Source organism: Rhincodon typus, chromosome 22 (genome assembly GCF_021869965.1).
Source record: "Rhincodon typus isolate 14 chromosome 22, sRhiTyp1.1, whole genome shotgun sequence".
Classification (NCBI taxonomy): Eukaryota; Metazoa; Chordata; class Chondrichthyes; order Orectolobiformes; family Rhincodontidae; genus Rhincodon; species Rhincodon typus.
The window spans coordinates 1,139,517-1,157,528 of NC_063353.1; the positions used below are offsets into that span (position 1 = coordinate 1,139,517).

An 18,012-nucleotide genomic window follows, 5' to 3' on the forward strand; every position below is an offset into this window, starting at 1 on the left:
TGTGTTCATCCAGCTCTACACCTTGTTATCTCAGATTCCCCAGCATCTGCAGTTCCTACTATCACTGTCAACTTAAAGTCAGCTACACCTGTATCTCACAACCAGTGGTAGAATTAACATGTTTTCAGATAGTTAGTGAGGCAGAACTTTATTGCTAGAAATCATTTAATTGTAAGACTTAGCAACAGGTGCTAATTTGCATTCATGTGTATGCTCTGGACTTGCTCTAATGATGGTTGAATCAAATACCTTCATAGCCAAGAAGAATGTATTAATGTATTTTGAAATGAAATATACACACTTCTTAAAGCAGGATTCTAACTTCTGTATCAAAGGAATCCATCTTGTTAAACAACTCTAACCAAGGCAGGTGCAGCACCAAAATGAAGTGCTTTAAAGAATGAATAATAATCAATTGGAAAGCAAATGTTTCTGGAAAAGTGTGGACCACAGATTGCTAGATCAGACTTGTTCAATAATTTGCTCTCCTCTACTGATCTGAAATGGCAAGGCTATTGCCGATCCTCGTTTATTATTGACGAGCAAGAAGCAATGATTTAAACTATTGCTGATTGAGCGAGGTGAAGGGGAACCTGTTCATACATACAGCATACATTGGAATGCTCCAGGATGCTCCCCCGAGGTTCGCCACTGAGCAGTTCATGGCTTTCATCCCTATGTGCCACTGTATCACAATCACATAGGAATAAAAAGCCATAAAGCACGGCAGTGAATCTATCTTCATTACTGCCAACACAGTTTTCTTTACATGGTCTCATTTCTTCTTCAAAATGAAAGGGTTATTTCATGCTACATTTCAAAACCATACTTGCAAACTGCATGTAACAACATTACTGCTGCAAAAAGGCTGCTCAAGAAAAGCACTTCTTAATGAAGCCATATTATTTCCACAACTTCTTGTTGCCATTACAGACCCAGTGTGGTCAGCCCTGGTATTACAGACCCAGCGTAATACAAACTTTGCCATCAGCTGGATAATACTTGTGTAACAGTGGATGGGATTGGATTAATAGCCTTAACAAGTGGTGTTCCTAATGTCACCACGGTCAACTGAGGAGCAAACCTCAGTAAATGAATTATAGTCAGACTGTAACAAAAATTGTTGGAGAAAATCCAAGAAAACCAACAATTTAAAAATGCTGCTTTACACAAAGGAGAGAAACACCAAAAGTCCGATAAGTACGATATAACATATATATGAAGTTCTGTGGAAAGATCACTGGACCCGAAATGTTAACTGTGATTTTTTTCTTCACAGATGCTGCCATACTTGCTGAGCTTTTCCAGCAACTTCTGTTTTTGTTCCTGATTTACAGCATCCGCAGTTCTTTCAGTTTTAATTTACGATACAAGAGATATTCAGTCCTACTGAGCGTTCAGTTTAGAAACTTACCTTGGGTCCTAGACAGTTAAAGGCACAATGTCAATGGTGGGGGAATATACAAGGGGTAACGTAGAGGAAGAAAGAGTTCTGACATTTGTTCTACGAATTCAGCAACTCGTCCTGAGCACTGATTGATAATTCAACAACCCAAATTCTATTTGCAGTTACTCAGATAGTTATTTCTTTCTATACTTTGAAGGTCTGGCCAGTTAAAGAGATGGGGTATTAAATTTAAGCATTAAATTGACCTGCTGTCACCCTCATGGATATGCTGAGTGGGCCTATACAATGATGTTAAAATTGAAGCTACAATTTCAGTATGCTGCTTGTTAACATGTGGACTGTCACTTGACAATGAGAGGAATGTCAAGAGCTGCAGTGTTAGAGAACAGATGATGAGTTGGCCTATTGTGTGATTATTTGAACTTTTAAAATGCTGCGGGAGCTGTGTGACATTCAGCGGATGACTCCCAGTTTAAGCTCGTCACCACCTCCCTCAACTGTGGTGTCAGACAGCTTGTCTAACCTTTAGTCCCAGATGAGTAGATCCTTTCTCCAATTAAACTTTAGGAAGGCCAAGACCTTAGTTTCCACAACTATCTACGCTCTGGCCACTGTCTTCAATCCATATCTCTTTCTGAAGCAGAATCAGATGCTTTAAACTTCATATCTCTTTGAGCCTGAGCTTCTAAGCCCATATCCTGTCTATCATCTTCTACCACCTCTTCCCAGTTGCACTTGACCTGGAGAAATAGGAGCAGGAGTAACCCATTAGGCTTCTGAAGCCTGCACTGCCATTCCAATAATCATGGCTGAATGTCTCTCTACTTTACTCAACTGTTGCCAACTTCCCTTCATTCCTCAGAAGCCCAATGTCTACCATGGTCAGCACTAAGTATAACCAGTGATGGGGCACCCACAACTGTCTGGAGTAAAGAATTCCAAATATTCACAATCCCTTTGGCTGAAGAAATCCCTCCTGATTTCAGTCCCAAACAATCGGAGTTATCCAGAGTGTCCTAGAATCCCTGGACAGGGGAGTACAACCCCTCAGTTAGTCCTGTCAAACCTCTTTAGAATCTTGGCTGTTTCAATGAGATCACCTCATATTCTCCTAAGCTCCAGAGAGGACAGACACAATTTACTGAGCCTGTCATAGGGCAGACCCCTAGTCGCGGCGACCAATCTGATGCCCTGTGCTGTACTACCTCCAGTGCAAGTGGCATCTTCCTTAAATATGGAGAGCACAGGGTTTTGCAGGTTTGGTCTCCCCAGTGGTAGCAAGATCTCTCTCTCCTTGTATTCCAACCCCCTTGAAATAAAATCCTATCTGCCATTTCACTCCCTAATTGCTTGTTGCAACTGCATGCAAACTTCTTGTGTTTCTTGTACAAGTGCACTCTCTGAATATCAACATTTTGAAAGTTTCATGGTTTTTTATGAAATTCTCTGTTTCTATTCTTACCAAGAGGTGAATAGCCTCACTTCCTTTGCTGAGCTCCAATCTAAACAATGATTTCCCAGCCAGGCCCCATCTCCTACTCTCAAACTTGAGTTCATCCAAAATTCTGCTGCTCAAATCCTGATCTTTTAACACCCACACTGATTTCTGATCTACACTGACTCTCACACACACACACTTCCAACAAAACACATAGAACATAGAACAGTACAGCACAGTACACGCCCTTTGGCCCGCGATGTTGTGCCGACCTATTATCCTGCTAAGATCAAACTACCCTGCACACCCTACATTTTACTATCATCCATGTGCCTATCCAAGAGTCGCTTAAAAGTCTCTAAAGTATCTGACTCCACTACCACTGCTGGCAGCACATTCCACATGCCCACCACTCTCTGTGTAAAGAACTGACCTCTGACATCTCCCCTATACCGTCCTCCAATCACCTTAAAATTATGCCCCCTCGTAATAGCCATTTCCACCCTGGGAAAAAGTCTCTGGCTATCCACTCTATCCATGCCTCTCATCATCTTGTACACCTCTATCAAGTCACCTCTCATCCTGCTTCGCTCCAAAGAGAAAAGTCCTAGCTCCCTCAACTTTTCCTCATAAGACCTGCCCTCCAGTCCCGGCAGCATCCTGGTAAATCTCCTCTGCACCCTCTCTAAAGCTTCCACATCCTTCCTATAATGAGGCGACCAGAACCGAACACAATATTCCAAGTGTTGTCTAACCAGGGTTTCATAGAGCTGCAGCATAACCTCACGGCTCTTAAACTCAATTCCTCTGCCAATGAAAGCCAACACACCATACACCTTCTTTACAACCCTATCAACTTGGGTAGCAACTTTGAGGGACCTATGGACATGGACCCCAAGATCCCTCTGTTCCACCACACTGCTGAGAATCCTGCCATTAACCCTGTATTCTGCATTCAAATTTGACCTTCCAACATGAATCACTTCACACTTTTCTGGGTTGAATTCCATCTGCCACTTCTTTGCCCAGCTCTGCATCTTGTCAATGCCCCGTTGCAACCTACAACAGCCCTCCACACTGTCCACAACTCCACCAACCTTCCTGTCATCGGCAAACTTACTAATCCACCCTTCCACTTCTTCATCCAAGTCATTTATAAAGATCACAAAGAGCAGAGGTCTCAGAACAGATCCCTGCGGAACACCACTGGTCACCGAGCTCCAGGCTGAATACTTTCCATCTACTGCCACCCTCTGTCTTCTATTGGACAGGCAATTTTGTATCCTGACAGCCAATTTTCCCTGAATTCCATGCCTCCTTACTTTCTGAATGAGGCTACCATGGGGAACCTTATCAAATGCCTTGCTAAAATCCATATACACCACATCCACTGCTCTACCTTCATCAATATGTTTTGTCACATCCTCACAAAGCCATGCTGACTATTTCTAATCAAACTGTGCTTTTCCAAATAATCATAAATACTATCTCTCAGAATCCTCTCCAATAATTTGCCCACGACAGAAGTAAGACTGACCGGTCTGTAATTCCCAGGATTATCCCTATTCCCTTTCTTAAACAAGGGAATGACATTTGCCACCCTCCAATCTTCCGGTACTACTCCAGTGGACAGAGAGGACACAAAGATCATCGCCAAAGGGGCAGCAATCTCTTCCCTCGCTTCCAGTGGTAATCTTGGGTATATCCCGCCTGGCCCAAGGGACTTATCTATCCTCACGTTTTTCAAAATTTCTAGCACATCCTCCTTCCTAAAATCAACCTGTTCGAGCATATTTGCCTGTATCATGGTGTCCTCACAAACGTCAAGGTCCCTCTCACTGGTGAATACTGAAGCAAGGTATTCATTAAGGACCTCCCTTACCTCCTCTGACTCCACGCACAAGTTCCCTCCACTATCCCTGATCGGCCCTACTCTCACTCTGGCCATCCTCTTGTTCCTCACATAAGTATAGAAAGCCTTGGGGTTTTCCTTGATCCTACCCGCCAAGGTTTTCTCATACACCCTTCTAGCTCTCCTAAGTCCATTCTTCAGTTCCTTCCTGGCTACCTTGTAGACCCCTAGAGCCCTGTCTGATCCTTGCTTCCTCAACCTTAAGTAAGCTTCCTTCTTCCTCTTGACTAGGTGTTCCACATGCCTTGTCATCCAAGGTTCCTTCTCCTTACCATCCTTTCCTTGCCTCAGTGGGACAAACCCATCCAGCACTTGTAGCAACTGCTCCCTAAACAACCTCCACATTTCTGTCGTGCATTTTCCCTGAGAACGTCTGATCCCAATTTATGCTCTGCAGTTCCTGCCTAATAGCATTGTAATTCCCCCTCCACCAATTAAATACTTTCCCATACCATCTGCTCCTATCCCTCTCCATGATGAGAGTAAAGGTCAGGGAGTTGTGATCACTATCACCAAAATGCTCTCCCACTGAGAGGTCTGACACCTGGCCTGGTTCATTACCAAGTGCTAAATCCAATATGGCCTCCCCTCTAGTCAGCCTATCTATATATTGATTCAGAAATCCTTCCTGGACACACCTGACAAAATCTGCTCCATCCAAACTATTTGCACTTGAGAGGTTCCAGTCTATATTAGGGAAGTTGAAGTCACCCATAACAACAACCCTATTACTTCTGCAAACTTCAGTTTTCCTCCAATTCTGGCCTCTTGTGTATTCCCCAACAGTGGTGGCCATCCATGTACCTGCCAAGACCCTAAAGCTCTGAATTTCCCTTCCTAAACTTCCCCGCCTCCTTTGCAACTTCTCTTTGAACTGACCTCTTTCATCAAGATTATGGCCATTTGTCTAGGATCTCTCTCTCTCTGTGGTTGATGCTAACTGAGACCTGGGCCTGGAGTTTGGAGCAAGGACAGAAATCACGGTCATATCCCTGAGCCCAGCAGCCACATGCCCCCCGACCCAAGCACAGAATGCCCCAGTTTTTGGGCCCTGGGTTTGGAGCCAGTTCAGCATTACAGCTGAAATCTACAACAAGACAGTTCACTTTGGCTACCAACCAAAGATGATTAAAAAAAAAACTGCTTCTTAAATCAAAATTCAGACTTTTCTCAATTCAGTAAAGTGGTTCACTTCCAATTGTACAGTACAAAAACAGGACATTCAGTCTAACTGGATAATGTTGGTGTTTATCCTCCTCCCATCCATTTTGTCTCAGCATTCACTGCTTTTTCTTTCCCCTGCACCTCTGTGTATGTGTTGTCCTCCTTAACCACTGCAATGAGTTCTACATTCTTATCACCCATATCTGGGTAAATGTTTCTCCTGATTTTCCTATTGGATTTATTAGTCACTCTCCTGTTTACAGTACTGGTTGTCAGTCTCTCCAACTATCACACAATATCTAATTAGCTGTTAGATTCAATCATGTGTTTGTCATCCCTGAACAATACGTTGTACCATCACCTGGTGTCATATGTTCTGGTACCGACCACTGGTGATCTGTGGTCCCGGTGGAGTGTTACCACCAATCCTCCTTTCTATTTTTAACAAACAACTTGGTGGGACCCTAATGAAAACAAAAATCAAGTGGTCAACTGAAACTTAAAGAACTGCGACAGAAACATAATCAAAATTAAATTAAAACAGCGTTGCAGGGATAGAAATCATGGATTTGATTGAGGATGCTTTCCAGCCCTAATTGTCCTCTCTACTCTTTTCAAAGTGTTAATCAGGTTAGACAGTGTGGTGGGTCAATCCTCCTTTCTGTGTTGACTCTAAGTGTCACTAAGTGTTTCCAATTAGCAGTGGTAGAGGATAAACTACTATTGAAATCTTAATGGGAAGAGGCAATTGTAAGCCCATTAGAAACAGGAACAGGAATAGGCCATTCAGGCCCTTGAGCCTGCTCTACAATTCAATAGGATGATTGACTTAGCAACAAGATGTTGTTTATTGCATTATAGCAATAGTTACAGATTGTATTGACTCCTTAGACACAATTCCAAAAGACTGCTAAGAGCCAGAGATAACATCTGTCTCCATCAAGGTCTCATGTTAGGCTGCACAATTCTCCGCACACAGACTGATATTGGATGGAGTTCAATGTAACCTCAACATTAACTCTTTCAGACCGTCACTTGTTACAACACAGACCAGCAGTTTTTTCTAGTGTGGTGTAGTTAGTTTTGGGCAGGATTGAGAATCAATTACGTTTCCATTTATTTTAATCATTCAGACATTGGAGTGGGGTTTAAAATAGGCTGGGGATTTGTGACCACCTGCCTTATGTAAGTGATTAAAACCAGCATTCAACCATTGAGCTTTCCATGTCTGGTGACTCACCTCCAGTTTTATGTTGAAAAGGAGATACTACTTGCGGAAATCTGCAGGTATAGATACTTCTCCCAGGATGATATCATTAATATTTCACATAACCTTGCAGGTCATAGACATTGACACATACAGCACGGAAACAGACCCTTCGGTCCGACTCATCCATGCTGACCAGATATCTTAAATAAATCTAATCCTATTTGTCAGCATTTGGCCAATATCCCTGTAAATCCTTCCTAATCATATACCTATCCAGATGTCTTTTAGATGTTGTAATTGGACCAGCCTCCAGCACTTCCTCTGGCAGCTCATTCCACACACGCATCACCCTCTGCATGAACAAGTTCCCCCCCAGGTTCCTTTTAAACCTTTCCTCTCTCACCTTAAACCTATGCCCTCTAGTTTTGCATTCTGCTACCCTGAGGAAAAGACCTTCATTATTCAGCCTATCCAATATCCCTCATGGTTTTATAAACTTTTATAAGGTCACCCCTCAGACTCTGACACTCCAGGGAAAATAGCCCCAGCCTATTCAGCCTCTCCCTATAGCTCAAACCCACTAATCCCGGCAACATCCTTGTAAATCTTTTCTGAACCCTTTCAAGTTTCACAATATCCTTCCAGTAGCAGGGAGAACAGAACTGAACATGGTATTCCAAAAGTGGCCTAATCAATGTCCTGTACAGCTGAAAATGACCTCCCAACTCCCATACTCAATGCACTGACCTTTTGGTCTCTAATAGGCCCCACTCTTTCCCAGGTAATCCTTTTACTCTTAATATAACTACAAAATACCTTGGGTTTTCCTTGATCCTATCTTTTGTGGTCCCTCCTTACCCTCCCAATTTCTGAGCACCTTCCTGACATTCTCCTGGGTCTTCCCTGTTTTTAATGCTCTGTACCTGACGTATGCTTCCTTCTTTTTCTCTGTCAACCTCTCCGTATCCCTTGACATTCAGGGTTCCCTGGACTTGCTGCCCTTGTCCTTCACTCTGAGAGGAACACACTGGTCCTGAATTCTCACTATGCTACTTTTAAAAGACTCTCACTTTCCAAATAAAGACTTACCTGCAAGTAGCTACTCCTAGTCTATTTAAACAAAAATGAAAGAACTGCGGATGCTGTAAATCAGGAGTTTTTGAACTTCAGAACTTAGTGAGCAAGGGTCACTGGATCTGAAACATTAACTCTGATTTTTTCTTCACAGATGCTGAGCTTTTCCAGCAATTTCTGTTTTTGCTCCCAGTCTATGGCTGCCAAATCCTGTCTAATGATATTGAAATTGGACTCCCCCCAATTTAGGCACTTAACCTCTGCACTATCCTTATCCTTTTCCATAATGAGTTTGAAACTTACAGAGTTATGGCCACTAACCCACAAATCCTTGCTCACTAACAGATCAGCCACCTGGCTGACTTTATTTCCTAGGATTGGGTCTAGCACCACTCCATCTCTAGTAGGATATCCCAGTACTGACATAAAAAGATCTCCTGGATGCACTTTAAATATTCCACCCTGTCTAATCTTTTCATACTAAAGCGATCCCAGATAATGTTTGCAAAGTTGAAATTCCCTACAACTATAACATTATTCCTCTCAGACCTCTCTGTAATTTGCCTACCAGTCTGCTCTTCTATCTCCCTCTGACTGTTGTGAAGGCCTGTAGTGTAATGCCAGCAACACAATCAGCCCTTTTTTTATTTCTAAGCTCTATCCAGATGGCCTCATTTGAAGACCCTTCTAAGACATCCTCCCTCATTACTGCAGTGATGGCCTCCTTTATCAATAATACAATGCCCCCACTTCTCTTACATCCCAACCCATCTTTCCTGAAACTTCTATATCCTGGAATGATGAGCTGCCAGTCCTGCCCTTCCTTCAACAGTGTCTCAGAGATTGCAACAATATCAAATACCCACGTGCTGATCAAATGCTCTGAGTTTATCAGTCTTAGCAGTCAAGCTCACTGCATTAAATTAGACACAATTTAGCTTTCCAGTCTTCCCATGTGCCTTATCCAGCCTATGTCTTCTCTGCCTGCTGGACAGTCCTAGTATTCCTGTATATATCTAGGGCATATCTGGCTGAACCTTGCTCCTGACTTTACATCTGTTCTGTGTCCCAACCCCCTGCCCAATTAGTTTCTGGCCTAAATGGAGTTGATTCAAACCAGAGTTTTGATTGGAGTCCTCTTAGCCACATAACATTGGCAAGCTCTGCATCAATAATTTAAAATGCACAAGGGGTAACAGGGAGCACCAGGTTATTGTGTGTTATACTGGAGGATACACCCTGACAATCACAGTGAACAAACAAAACCTCAGGAGGGTTGTGTCGGTGTTTGGTTAATTGGTTGGTGGGAGACAAGGACGCAGTAGGACGTTTCTTTATGTGGGGTCATCTAAAGTGAGCGAGAGGTCACAGTTTTAGCATAAGGAGTAGTAGATTTGAAGCAGAGATGAGGAGAAATCACTTGTCTCAAAGAATTGTGAATCTTTGGAATTCACTCCCCCAGATGGATGCTGAGAAACTGAAATAAGTTTAAGGAGGAGATAGACGGATGTGTAATGAGTAATGGGTGGGCAGGAAAGTGGAGTTAAGGCCGAGATGAGATCAGCCATGTTGGTATTAAATGGTGGAACAGGCTCGGGGGCGGAATGGCCTACTCCTGCTCCTAGTTCTTACATTCTTTATTCGGGGTAAGGATTTCTCAAGCAGAATTAGAAGGAGTCACTTCACCTCATAAAGCCATTTCTCCACGAGGTCCTTGGCTTTGGCTGGGCTGATGCGAGCAACGAGTTTCACTTTCTCCCCCTCGGCCGACTCAATGTGGGTGATTTCTTTGTCGGCACTGAAGGTGAGCTGTGATATCCCTTCGAAACATTTCTTGAGATGAGGCTGTACCCGAAGGGGGTCCTTGGTCTCCGAGAGAATCTCCAACAGCTCGTCGTTAGAGAGGAAGAAAAACCTGCAGAAAAGAAGAGAAACAAGGGGGGGAGCGAAGCCCCCAAAAACCACTCAGTCAACTCGAATGCGCCGCAAGCTGTTTGACCGCACAAAAGCGTACAAAGGAAAAGTAGTTTACCGAGGGAAAAAAAGTCTTTTCTTTTCTAAATACTCATTGAGCCCCTTCTGAATGTCATCCAACAGCGACTCTGCTTCTCTCAGCTTATCCAACATCTGTGGTCGGGAGATAACTTGCATAGCATTGGCTCCCTTGACCGATTCTCTCATTATCAGCCTCCTGGAGAGTCAAAGGGAATAGACAGAATAAAGTGACTATACCTTTGCACAACAGGCTTCGCAACTTTAATTGAAAATGCATTGCTGCAAAACACCAGCATGAGCTTCAAGCCACCAGGACCGTGTTAATACAACAGCCTTGCCTGTTCCAAAAGCACAGCTGTCCTCATTCTCAAATTATAGCTAAACGGAACATGAAAAGCTGCAATTGTTCTCAGTGTGAATCATTTTTATCCCGAGACAGCCAATTGAAAACTGCCCTCACAAAACGGGACAGAAGAGGGTTTTTTTTTTAAAAGCGCAATTTTGTTAATTTGCTCAGAGCAGGTTTTCATTATCGACACCAATACTTTCAGCTTGTTCTAAAACAAAAATGTGACTGCCTGCCAAACCACAATTCTGAAGTAATTATCAAGTTAAACACAAAGAAACAGCAGCTAATAGAACGGTTGAACAGTATATAGCAGGGGTACCATATTTATCTCAGGCCTGGCTTTGAAAGTGGCACTGTGAATTAGTTGACTCTGCCTGTCTTAAATTCTCTACTGGATGCCATGAGGTTGTGAAGGGTGCTGTACAAATGCAAGTCTTTTTTTTCCGATGTGGTACATGCAAGTCTCACACTATGAAAGTGTTCTAAATAGCTCTCCTGGTCACTAACTAAATGAAAACTAAACCATGGGGGATTTGATGGCTGGGACTCCATAATTCTCTGTAAATCAGCACAAAATACATTCAAAACACCTTGCTCTTTCTATCAAAAAAAGAATGAAAACAGTCACACTTTGATGCTAAAAAAAACCTGCCAAGAATACTAAAGCCAAAGGATTGTCTTTCTAAAATACTTAAACATCTTGTTAAAAAGACATTTTTAAATTGCATAGTGTTGCATGTTACAAAGATTTGTGCTTCATGCCTGATGTTATTTACTATTTATGAAACTCATGTGGTTTTCTGGCAGTAAATATTTTCTGAAAATATAAAACAAGGGGTACAATTCTGAAGGGGGTACAGAAGCAGAAGGACCTGGGTCTATGAGAGGAAACAATTTTGAAGGTAGATGGAGAGAGCAGTTAATAAAGATTAAAGTTTATTAATTGGGGCATGGAATACAAGAGCAAGTCATTTGTCAGTCCTTAGTTGGAGTATTGCATTCTGGGCATTACACTTTGGAGAGAAACTGCAGAAGACATTTAAAAGAACGATCCGAGGGATGATTAGATTTAGGAGGTTGGGACTGTTTTCCCTGGAGAGATGAGGGTCAAGAGGAGATCTGATAGAGATTTTCAAAATCATAAGTGACCCAAACAGATCAGATAAGGAGAAACTGTTCCTGCTCAAAATTATTTAAATTCTGAGCAGGGATTATACAAATTGGGCCTGTTCTCTCTAAAATTTAGAAGGTTAAAGGGTGATCAGATCGAAGTCTTCAACATATTAACAGAAATATTAAGAGGAAAAGATAAACTATTACCATTGATTGTGGATTCTGGAACTAGAGGGCATAGCCTGAGAATTAGGGCCAGACTATTCAGGAGCGATGTTCTACACACAAAGGGTGGTGAATGTTTGGAACTTTCTTCCACAAACATGAGTGGATGCTGTATCCGTTGTTAATTTCAAATCTGAGATAAATTTTTGTAGAGCAAAGGTATTAAGGGATAGTAAGGGCAGGTTTCACAGATCAGCCATAGTCTCATTGAAAGATGGAACAGGCTCAAGGGGCTGAACGGCCTATTCCTGTTCCTGTAATAGAGACTAGAGGCCACAGATTCAAAGTGATTTGCAAATATAATACAATGAAAAATACCTCCGGATTTGGAAAGCACTGCCAGGAAATGTAGTCAAGGCAGGTTCAAGCTCGCTGACAACACCACTGTAGTGGGATGGATATCTAACAACAAAGAGTCAAAATATAGAAGGGAGGTAGAGGGCTTAGTGACGTGGTGCAATGATAATAATCTATCTCTCAACGTCGGCAAAACTAAAGAATTGTTCGACTTCAGAACAAAAGGAGGAGTACAGGCCCCCATCTACATCAAAGGAACTGAAGTTGAGAGGGTGAAGAGCATCAAACTCCTTGGAGTGACAATAACTGATGACCTGCCCTGGACTTTCCATGTAAATGCAACAGTTAAAAGGGCACAACAGAGCCTCGGGGAAATTTAGCATGTCCATAAGGTCCCTCACCAACTTCTACAGATGCACCATAGAAAGCATACTGTCCAGGTGCATAACGGCCTGTATGGCAACTGCTCTGCCCAGGACCATAAGAAACTACAGAACGTGGTGTGCACAGTCCAGACCATCACAGAAGCCAACCTTCCATCCATGGACTCCATTTACACGGCTCACTGCTGCAGAAAGGCGGCCAACCTCATCAAAGACCCATCGCACCCTGGTAATGACCTCCTACAACCTCTTCCGTCAGGCAGAAGGTACAGAAACCTGAACACACGCACAAGCAGGTTCAGGAACAGCTTCTTTCCGGTGTTATCAGACTGTTGAATGGACTCTAGCCTCAAATAATATAACCTGTATGCCTCTAAGACTTTTTGGTCTGTACATCCTTTTCTTGCTGTGATCTGCCTGTATCACTTGTGAACAAAGCTTTTCACTGTATTTCAGTACATGTGACAATAAAATCAATCAATCAATCAATTGAAGCATTCAAGAGGAGCATTGGATGATTGTTTGGATAGAAACAATGTGCAAGACATGATGGACTGAATGGCCCTTTTCAGCACTGTGACGCTTCTGTGATTCCATCATCAATAGACACTATTTCTGATGTGATGTTCTCAGCATCAGACAGAAACTAGGAGTAGGCCATTTGGCCTTTAGAGCCTGCTCTGCCATTGGCTAAGATCAGGGCTGATCAGAATGAGGCCTCAACTCCACTTTTCTCACCATCTCCTAATGACCAATTAACTCCCCCCTTCAGCCAAAATCTCCACCTGCTCTCAGGTTCTGATCCTTATTGGTTGCTTCATCGAATTGTTCCGTTTCAACTGGCAAGTACAAGAAGCTCTTTATATTGAGTTTTGTACTTCATTGATGGGATGTTCATGAATCAAATAACATCTGACTCCAAGGTAAGGCTCATTAGCAGAATGTTCAATCCTGTTTTACCAAGTATGAGAGGGTCATCTTTAATTATTACAAAACATGAAGATCCTTCAATATTTAAAACAGATCCTGTATGATTGTTGATGCGAAACCCACCACAAGGCTTAGGATTGTTGCTGGATCCCAGGCGCAGGCAAATCAGGAAGGAAAGTCATGGTTACAGAATTTGCTTCTTCAATGGAGAAACCCCCATCCCAGTTTCTGGTCCCTCAAATCAGACACGTTTATATATAAGGGACCTCTTCTCCAGCTCCCCCATCAACAACCCATAAAAACATGTCAGGGTTTGATGGTGTACTTTGTTGCATGGCAATAGCCCCCTTGCCCCTTGCTGGGGCACCAGTGAAAACAGAACAAAACCCTTTACTGGGCTCTAATTGTGAGAGATCCCTGGAAATGGAATAGGGGTAATGTAGGAAGTTGGAAGGCTCCACCACTATCCTGAACCCCTATAAGTCAGTTTAAAATCCCCCTTCTTCACCAAACCCTCCATGGTCAGTGGGGGGAGGCTGGGAGGTGGGGGTGGGGGAGAATTAAATTCTTGTGGTTGGTTGGCTCGCCAAGCTGGTTCGTTGCTCTGCAGACGTTTCGTTTTCAGCACTGATGATGTTACCCAGCAGGGTAACGAAACGTCTGCAGTGCAATGAACCAGCTCGGCGAGCCAATCAACCACAACATCCACAACCCGAGCTACAAATCTGCTCAAAAACCCTAGAATTAAATTCTGCCCATTATGATTGAGATGCGAAAGAACACCAGATGGAGCACAGGAATATTGCAACTATACTTCAATATGAAGACCAGGGATATCAATGGTAATAGTCTGACTCACTCACAACATATTGTCCCATTAGAAATTCATCAAAAATCCTCAGACAGCACTTTTCAAACCCACGGCCACTTCCGTCTCAAAGGACAAGGGCAACAGATACACAGGAACACCTCCACCTGCAAGTTCCCCTCCGAGCCACTTACCATCCTGACTTGGAAATGTATTGCCGTTCCTTCAGTGTCAAAATCCTGGAATTCCCTCCGTAAAGATATTGTGGGTCTACTACAGCACATGGTCTGTAGCGGGTCAAGGTAACAGCTCACCATCACCTTCTCAAGGGCAATTAGGGACAGTCAATAAACACTGGACCATCCTGTGATGCCCTTGTCCAACATTGATTTTTTAAAAATCCTGATCACCACACAATGCAGTTGGTCAGTCTGTACCTTATGGAGCCCTACAGGATTTAGTTAACTGGATGCAACAATTGTCACACTGCACAGAATAATATTCAAAACACATTTATAGAAAGGCTGAGTATGATCTATGCTGTTCCAGAATAATAAAAATTAGTACAATGTACAAATGATGCACGCTAGTCCAACAAATCTTGTGTAATTCAAAATTGAACTCCTGTACCCTCATTCCAGTGTTACTGACTGTTGCTGGATTTTCCCTCTGGGTAGGAACATTCATTTAAACATATAAAACCAAATTGTGCACAGGCTGGTAAGATTGAGAGGCATTTTGGAAATGTATGTTGTGGGTAGTTGAAGCCAGTTCTTTGCACAGTTTGGTTTTTATAAAAGCACACACACCACGTTCTGCATGTGCTAAAACATTTCTCAGATCATTGCGTTCATTTCAGTCTCATGCAGCATCATTCAAGCTGTGTCCTGATTGACTGTCTCTTCACAAATCGGCCTCCTTATATTTGGTATCAATATGAATGCCGCTGTAACAGTTCACAATTCAATCCAGGCTATTACAAAAAGAAAACATGATGGAATTGTTAAACAAAGAAAGACTTGTTTCGAGAGCACTTTTCGCAACCTCAACCTCCCAAAGCCAGATGAAATACTTTCACAGTGAAGTCATGGTTGCAATACAGGAAACTCACTGGCTAATTTGTACACAGCAAGATCCCATAAGCAGCTACATAATAAATGATCACAACGTCTGTTTTACTGGTAATGCTGGAGGGATACCACAGATAACTACCTTGCTCTCCTACGCCCTGTGGTCTTTTACATCCACTTAGATGACTGACAGAGGCCTGACTTTTATGTCTCGATTCAAACTCTGCTGTACCAAGCGTACTGCTGTGCAAGGGATTTAGGACCCTGCAGCAACCTAGTGGTGCTGTTACAAATCTGCTCCCCACTGGCACAAATAGCACAGAGTAGGCGGAGGCAGTTTGATGATTAGGGATTTGGAAGAAAGAAGCACATGTTGAAATAGTCTTTTAATAAAGTAGGATTACAGCCAGATATATCAAAGATTACGAAGTAATGTTTTGGGTTAATATATGATAAACAGCCCGGCAAAGACCCAAGTCTGAAGACTGTTCTTGACATTGCATTCTCTTTATCCAGCCCATCGTTTGAACCCAATTTTTTTTGGTGAAGCATAAAACCAATGCCAAAAGAGATATGCTTCGTTGCATTACCGACTGTGCAATATTGAAAGATTAGAAATTCATGTTTACTTGATGCTAAGATGGCTAGCTGGGCCAAACTTTACTAGATGTACACTTACATCCCTCAAGAGAGAAACAGTCCTCTGGATCTTTATAGGTTGACATCTGCCTTGTTCTTTTTGTGTGATTATTGAACCAACTATTTTTAAATCAAATGAAATAACCAAATAATGTGTCAAATTTACTAACCAGATCAGAGATGAGAATAAGAAATTAATTAACTGAATAATTTTTAAAACCTTTGCTACGTTTACCAGTGAAAAGCATTTGTAATTAGAAGGAGTTCTCATTGTTCTGGTTTGACATTAATCCCCTAGTCTCTTGCCTTATACCAACCTCATATTTCCTCATCGGAGTTTGAAATTGCTAATTGCATCCCTTAAGCCTGGAGGACAATACAGTTCATTCAGCTCCAAAAAGACTGTTGGACTTTGAGCCCGACTGACAGAAGGAGATTTACTCGGTGAGTTTTAAAAAAAAACAAAGTCAATCTACACACTCAGTATTCCAACAATGACAAGAAAACACTAGACAATGGGGTTAAATGTAAACACAATCAACGCAACACCAAATGAACTGATTATATTTCATCACTTATCATGATTACAATCCTTTCTGTGTGAAGGAACTTAAATTTAATCAGTTTCTGTCATGTATGTTAGACTAACAAATATTTTCACTTGTCTAGTGAAAAAAAATACAGTTTGCCAGTAAAATAGGAGATTAAACAGTGATTTTGCGGATAAATTCATTGTAGAACCACAGTAAATGTCACACGTTCTTATAAAAGCAGTTAGTTTCTAATATAACATAAATACAGACCAAAGCCCCTCCCTTCCACTGTGATCTTTTCAAACGTTTTTGTTTCGTTTAAGTAAGAGGAGTTCTTTACCAGTTTGTGTCTACCACTTCGAACATCTTCCCTTGCTCTGGGATCTGATTGTGGATATCCTCCGAGCTAAATATTGGCTGCAGGTACAGCCAAGCCATTTGGACACGGAGCCAAGATTCCAGGATATTATGCATCAGCCACTATGAAAAGACAGCACACTGGGTGAAGTCAAAATTGTTGCTACCAGTACAAATGTAACAAGAAATGAGACAGATTACTTTTCAGATAAAGGGGATGGCTCTGCAGACGCCTGTTCTCCTCATTTCTGTCTTGCAAGCTTCTGGTAGGTGAACTCTCATCTTGTACAACTAGCCCTGACATTCCTTCTTCTGTTCTAGTTGAAAAAGCACAGTGAAGTAAGAGCCAAGCCTGCTCCTTGGTCGGTCTCACATGGATGAGTTGCTCACTTACTGAGTGACTGCCTATTTAGTTTCGTCTCTCACGATGAAAACTAAAGCAGCCTCAATTCAGTAGTTTGCATGTCATGCTGTTCCCACAAGACCAGCACTGCAGCCCAAGTTGAAGAAGTTACATCAACTGAAAACTGCTGAAGCATGAACGCCAACAGATAACAAAAAACTGAGGCGTGGGATGCAACAAAAAAAAATCCAGACACTAATTAAATTCTACAAGAAACCAACTTACCAGTTTAGACTCCCATGCTGATATTTCCTTTTCGAAGGAGGCAATAAATGGAGAACCTTTCATGGTGGTGGTTTTTACAATGTGGTCCTCAAGTAAAACCTGAGAGAAATAGATTAGATTCACGGATTATGGTCCTGAATGGATGCCAAGAATAAGATAAAATGAAGAGATAAGTTAGAGCTTGTACAGAGTGAGATTTGTGGCCAGCAATAGGCAGTGATTGAACCTTATTGCTGTTTGCTGCAGAGACTGGAGTGTCATTTACAAACAATCTCGTTTAAAATAGTTTCACCATTGTCACTGTTATAATTTAAATTTTCACACCTTTATTCAATAAGATCACATAATGTTTTCTTTAAATGCAGCATACAAGATAGCAGCTATTAAATAACCTTCAAACTCCTATTCATCCTTTTCCTGGTATAATGTAGGTTATTACCTAAAAGCATCAGACTATGTCAAGCTAACTTCAAAGCAGA

At 42.1% G+C, this 18,012-nt stretch overlaps 1 protein-coding gene across 2 annotated transcripts in view; it reads right to left on the reverse strand.

The window, feature by feature from the left end:
* Positions 1 to 18,012, reverse strand: part of LOC109934535 (dynein axonemal heavy chain 3-like) — a 429,003-nt gene that overhangs the window by 208,057 nt on the left and 202,934 nt on the right. For both annotated transcript variants that reach the window (XR_007264478.1, XM_048610380.1), the window contains exons 22-25: positions 17,534 to 17,632; positions 16,889 to 17,028; positions 10,239 to 10,397; positions 9,893 to 10,121 (exon numbers count right to left, since the gene is read on the reverse strand). Coding sequence is in view for 1 of the 2 variants with exons in the window: in XM_048610380.1 (XP_048466337.1) it covers positions 9,893 to 10,121; positions 10,239 to 10,397; positions 16,889 to 17,028; positions 17,534 to 17,632 (627 nt within the window). In the remaining variant the exon portion in view is untranslated. The remainder of the gene's footprint in view (positions 1 to 9,892; positions 10,122 to 10,238; positions 10,398 to 16,888; positions 17,029 to 17,533; positions 17,633 to 18,012) is intronic.